The 6,361-nt window shown below is 49.6% G+C and overlaps 1 protein-coding gene across 1 annotated transcript in view; it reads right to left on the bottom strand.

The window, feature by feature from the left end:
• Window positions 1–1,222, bottom strand: part of LOC115121519 (protein sidekick-2-like) — a 78,538-nt gene extending 77,316 nt beyond the window's left edge. The window contains exon 1 of the mRNA XM_065010987.1: window positions 1,204–1,222. Within this exon, the coding sequence (XP_064867059.1) occupies window positions 1,204–1,222 (19 nt within the window). The remainder of the gene's footprint in view (window positions 1–1,203) is intronic.
• Window positions 1,223–6,361: the final 5,139 nt, after the last annotated feature.

Genomic DNA, 6,361 nt, shown 5'->3' with positions numbered 1-6,361 from the left:
CCCTGCCAGTCTGAGTAACAGAGGCATCTATCACTCAACAGCAGCCCTGCCAGTCTGAGTAACAGAGGCATCTATCACTCAACAGCAGCCCTACCAGTCAGAGTAACAGAGGCATCTATCACTCAACAGCAGCCCTACCAGTCTGGGTAACAGAGGCATCTATCACTCAACAGCAGCCCTACCAGTCTGGGTAACAGAGGCATCTATCACTCAACAGCATCCCTGCCAGTCAGAGTAACAGAGGCATCTATCACTCAGCAGCAGCCTGCCAGTCTGGGTAACAGGGCATCTATCACTCAACAGTATCCCTACCAGTCAAAGTAACAGAGGCATCTATCACTCAACAGTAGCCCTACCAGTCAGAGTAACAGAGGCATCTATCACTCAACAGCATCCCTACCAGTCAGAGTAACAGGCATCTATAACTCAACAGCAGCCCTACCAGTCAGAGTAACAGAGGCATCTATCACTCAACAGCATCCCTGCAATCCCCCAACAGAGGCGGCTGATTCTGAATAACTATATAGTCTAATGGCCATATCATCACAGACATTGTAGGCCCAAAGTAGGCCTATGAAGCGTAATTATACCTCACTTAGTTGATGTAGCCTGCTGTTAAAAGTAGGCCTATGAAGCGTAATTATACCTCACTTAGTTGATGTAGCCTGGTGTTAAAAGTAGGCCTATGAAGCCTAATTATACCTCACTTAGTTGATGTAGCCTGGTGTTAAAAGTAGGCCTATGAAGCCTAATTATACCTCACTTAGTTGATGTAGCCTGGTGTTAAAAGTAGGCCTATGAAGCCTAATTATACCTCACTTAGTTGATGTAGCCTGGTGTTAAAAGTAGGAGCCCTTTTCCATAGGCTAAAACATGTTACCTCTCACGCCCCTGAGTCGAACCAAACGCAATGCTCGGTCCGTCTGGGTGACTCTATCATAATGAATCTGCTATCATAATGAATCTGCTATCATGATGAATCTGCTATCATGATGAATCTGCTATCATGATGAATCTGCTATCATGATGAATCTGCTAACATGATGAATCTGCTATCATAATGAATCTGCTATCATGATGAATCTGTTGATAGATGAATCTGCTATCATAATGAATCTGCTATCATAATGAATCTGGTCATGCCCTGATGAATCTGCTATCTATGAACTCTGTTGTAAGTCATGATGAGCAGATTCCACCCACCTTCCTGCATGTAAGTCATGCCCCTAGAGGTCTATTCCCTGCCCTAGCATCTTGACTATCTACCTATCCCCTCCTGGACAGTAAGTCATGTGACTATAGCCCCCTTTGTTTTATCCCTGGGCAGTAAGTCATGTGACTATAGGTCTACCTTTCCTCCCTGGGCAGTAAGTCATGTGACTATAGGTCTACCTTTCCCCTCCCTGGGCAGTAAGTCATGTGACTATAGGTCTACCTTTCCCCTCCCTGGGCAGTAAGTCATGTGACTATAGGTCTACCTTTCCCCTCCCTGGGCAGTAAGTCATGTGACTATAGGTCTACCTTTCCCTCCCTGGGCAGTAAGTCATGTGACTATAGGTCTACCTATCCCCTTCCTGGGCAGTAAATCATGTGACTATAGGTCTACCTTTCCCCTTCCTGGGCAGTAAGTCATGTGACTATAGGTCTACCTATCCCCTTCCTGGGCAGTAAATCATGTGACTATAGGTCTACCTATCCCCTTCCTGGACAGTAAGTCATGTGACTATAGGTCTACCTATCCCCTCCTTTGGCTGTGTGAGATATGGTACCTGTTGGCCCACACACACACACATTTGAATGTGACAATCATTCATTGCCCATCTCTGTTTGGAAAACATGCGGGGCCCACCCAGCGCTTTAGTCGGTCTCAGTACAGTGAGAATGGCCTAATTCTAGAATACCCCTCTATCGCTTTAAGACGCCATGTGGGAGGGGCGTGGTCAGACTCACGAAAGCAGTGGAAACGCGATGAACGTTGCACCGGTGTACAGCAACCCCTGACAGAAGCACAGAGGATGCATCATAGCTACTATTTTACTCTTTTAACCAACTTCACTATCTTATTTTGGTGCTGATTTGTTGTTGTTTTTTCAAAATAAAAATATTAGAATTGGGAGTTTGGAAGAGTCGATAGGATATATATTCTCTACATTTTGCCTGGACCCGTTGTTGAGCGGATCCTAGCCTACTGCAAGACAAGCCAACAGACAACGTTGTTGTGTGATGAACGCGCCCTTGTCTTGAACCTGGGGCCTCTTTGAAACTGTCACGCGGATCAACGCCTTGTAGATGGGATGCTTTTCACGGTGAGTTCCGCGTGGCCTATGCATGCGCTTTAAATTAGATTCATAAAAAAAAACTTAATTGTGGCTCTTTTATTCCGTCTTGATCATAGTGCATGCAGCTTACAAACAGACAGAAGCGCAGATAGGGAGGGGGGGTGAATATTAGGAGCGGAGACGCTTTTGTAATCATCAACCAGGCTACTTACTGTTCCCCGTCAGTGATCCTCGGCCGTATTGAAACTGGGTCATTTCATGATTCTCTTTTTAACAGTTTAATTGGAGTAGTTGTCTCCTTTATGTCGAGTGTAGATTATTCCTCACATTACAAAGAACAGCCAACTGCAACATGCGGTGGTTTTGGGCGCTGCCGGGTGCCTGTTTATTGAATGCAACGATGTTGCAAAAATAGGCTCGTGTTACTTTGTTGCCTTTTCTGTGTCTGGGTTCATGATCATTTGCTTTGCGTCTTGAACTCAATAGAATAAGACGGTGTTTTTTTTAGGTTTTCTGTTAAAATTCTGCTTTCAGTGGACTTATAATTATTTTCATATTTCTTAACTTTATATTCGACTGATTCATTTAGAAGTTGTGTGTAACTTAAAGGAATTCAAAGAAATTCACTTTTTATTATTATGGTAAAAAGAAAAGCGTCGCTTGTATTGAAGGCAAGTGGGGCTGTAGCTCCTGGATACGTTGTCTAGACCAGGGGGAGCGTGATGGTCTGAATCTATGAGGATGGTGAGACAGTGGGGCTGTAGCTCCTGGATACGTTGTCTAGACCAGGGAGCGTGATGGTCTGAATCTATGAGGATGGTGAGACAGTGGGGCTGTAGCTCCTGGATACGTTGTCTAGACCAGGGAGCGTGATGGTCTGAACTATGAGGATGGTGAGACAGTGGGGCTGTAGCTCCTGGATACGTTGTCTAGACCAGGGAGCGTGATGGTCTGAATCTATGATGATGGTGAGACAGTGGGGCTGTAGCTCCTGATACGCTGTCTAGACCAGGAGCGTGATGGTCTGGAATCTATGATGATGGTGAGACAGTGGGGCTGTAGCTCCTGGATACGTTGTCTAGACCAGGGAGCGTGATGGTCTGAATCTAGAGGATGGTGGAGACAGTGGGGCTGTAGCTCCTGGATACGCTGTCTAGACCAGGGGAGCGTGATGGCCTGAATCTATGAGGATGGTGAGACAGTGGGGCTGTAGCTCCTGGATACGCTGTCTAGACCAGGAGCGTGATGGTCTGAATCTAGCGAGGATGGTGAGACAGTGGGGCTGTAGCTCCTGGATACGTTGTCTAGACCAGGGAGCGTGATGGTCTGAATCTATGACTGATGGTGAGACAGTGGGGCTGTAGCTCCTGGATACGTTGTCTAGACCAGGGAGCGTGATGTCTGAATCTATGATGATGGTGAGACAGCGGGGCTGTAGCTCCTGGATACGTTGTCTGTGACCAGGGGAGCGTGATGGTCTGAATCTATGAGGATGGTGAGACAGTGGGGCTGTAGCTCCTGGATACGCTTGTCTAGACCAGGGAGCGTGATGGCCTGAATCTATGAGGATGGTGAGACAGGGCTGTAGCTCCTGGATACGTTGTCTAGACCAGGAGCGTGATGGTCTGAATCTATGAGGATGGTGAGACAGTGGGGCTGTAGCTCCTGGATACGTTGTCTCAGACCAGGGAGCGTGATGGTCTGAATCTATGAGGATGGTGGGCTGTAGCTCCTGGACACGCGGTTCAGACCAGGGAGCGTGATGGTCTGAATCTAAGGAGGATGGTGAGACAGTGGGGCTGCAGCTCCTGGATACGCTGTCTGTAATTTAGGAGCGTGATGGTCTGAATCTGGCGAGGATGGTGAGACAGTGGGGCTGTAGCTCCTGGATACGTTTGTCTAGACCAGGGAGCGTGATGGTCTGAATCTATGAGGATGGTGAGAGAGTGGGGCTGGGTAGCTCCTGGATACGTTGTCTAGACCAGGGAGCGTGATGGTCTGAATCTATGAGGATGGTGAGACAGTGGCTGCAGCTCCTGGATACGTTGTCTAGACCAGGGGAGCGTGATGGTCTGAATCTATGAGGATGGTGAGACAGTGGGGCTGTAGCTCCTGGATACGTTGTCTAGACCAGGGGAGCGTGATGGTCTGAATCTATGATGATGGTGAGACAGTGGGGCTGTAGCTCCTGGATACGTTGTCTAGACCAGGGGAGCGTGATGGTCTGAATCTATGAGGATGGTGAGACAGTGGGGCTGTAGCTCCTGGATACGTTGTCTAGACCAGGGGAGCGTGATGGTCTGAATCTATGAGGATGGTGAGACAGTGGGGCTGTAGCTCCTGGATACGTTGTCTAGACCAGGGAGCGTGATGGTCTGAATCTATGAGGATGGTGAGACAGTGGGGCTGTAGCTCCTGGATACGTTGTCTAGACCAGGGGAGCGTGATGGTCTGAATCTATGAGGATGGTGAGACAGTGGGGCTGTAGCTCCTGGATACGTTGTCTAGACCAGGGGAGCGTGATGGTCTGAATCTATGAGGATGGTGAGACAGTGGGGCTGTAGCTCCTGGATACGTTGTCTAGACCAGGGGAGCGTGATGGTCTGAATCTATGAGGATGGTGAGACAGTGGGGCTGTAGCTCCTGGATACGCTTGTCTAGACCAGGGAGCGTGATGGTCTGAATCTATGAGGATGGTGAGACAGTGGGGCTGTAGCTCCTGGATACGTTGTCTAGACCAGGGGAGCGTGATGGTCTGAATCTATGAGGATGGTGAGACAGTGGGGCTGTAGCTCCTGGATACGTTGTCTAGACCAGGGGAGCGTGATGGTCTGAATCTATGAGGATGGTGGGGCTGTAGCTCCTGGATACGTTGTCTAGACCAGGGTAGGGTGATGGCCTGAATCTATGAGGATGGTGAGACAGTGGGGCTGTAGCTCCTGGATACGTTGTCTAGACCAGGGGAGGGTGATGGCCTGAATCTATGAGGATGGTGAGACAGTGGGGCTGTAGCTCCTGGATACGTTGTCTAGACCAGGGAGCGTGATGGTTGGAATCTACAGAGGATGGTGAGACAGTGGGGCTGTAGCTCCTGGACACGTTGTTCAGACCAGGGGAGCGTGATGGTCTGAATCTGCGATGATGATGGTGAGACAGTGGGGAGCTGGTCTGGAATTCATGCAGTGGGCTGTAGCTGGATACGTTGTTCAGACCAGGGAGCAATGATGGTCTGAATCTATGAGGATGGTGAGACAGTGGGGGCTGTAGCTCCCTGGATACGTTGTCTAGACCAGGGAGCGATGATGGTGGGCTGTAGCTCCTGGATACGCTGTTCAGGATGGTGAGACAGTGGTGAGCTGTAGCTCCTGGATACGTTGGTTCAAATTCAGGGGAGGTGATGGCCTGAATCTAAGTGAGGATGGTGAGACAGTGAAGGTAGCCCGGACAGAGACCAGGGAGCGTGATGGCCTGAATCTATGAGGATGGTGAGACAGTGGGGCTGTTCCTGGATACGTTTGTCTAGACCAGAGTGGGTGATGGCCTGAACCCATGAGGATGGTGAGACAGTGGGGCTGTAGCTCCTGGACACGTTGTCTAGACCAGGGAGCGTGATGGCCTGAATCTATGAGGATGGTGAGACAGTGGGGCTGTAGCTCCTGGATACGTTGTCTAGACCAGGGAGCGTGATGGCCTGAATCTATGAGGATGGTGAGACAGTGGGGCTGTAGCTCCTGGACACGTTTGTCTAGACCAGGGAGCGTGATGGCCTGAATCTATGAGGATGGTGAGACAGTGGGGCTGTAGCTCCTGGATACGTTGTCTCAGACCAGGGAGCGTGATGGTCTGAATCTATGAGGATGGTGATGAGACAGTGGGGCTGTAGCTCCTGGACACGTTGTCTAGACCAGGGGAGCGTGATGGTCTGAATCTATGAGGATGGTGAGACAGTGGGGCTGTAGCTCCTGGATACGTTGTCTAGACCAGGGAGCGTGATGGTCTGAATCTATGAGGATGGTGAGACAGTGGGGCTGTAGCTCCTGGATACGCTTGTCTCAGACCAGGGGAGCGTGATGGTCTGAATC

Source organism: Oncorhynchus nerka, linkage group LG26, assembly GCF_034236695.1.
Source record: "Oncorhynchus nerka isolate Pitt River linkage group LG26, Oner_Uvic_2.0, whole genome shotgun sequence".
Classification (NCBI taxonomy): domain Eukaryota; kingdom Metazoa; phylum Chordata; class Actinopteri; order Salmoniformes; family Salmonidae; genus Oncorhynchus; species Oncorhynchus nerka.
Note: the sequence above shows the minus strand (reverse complement) of the source record. Positions and strands in the feature narration are given on the sequence as shown.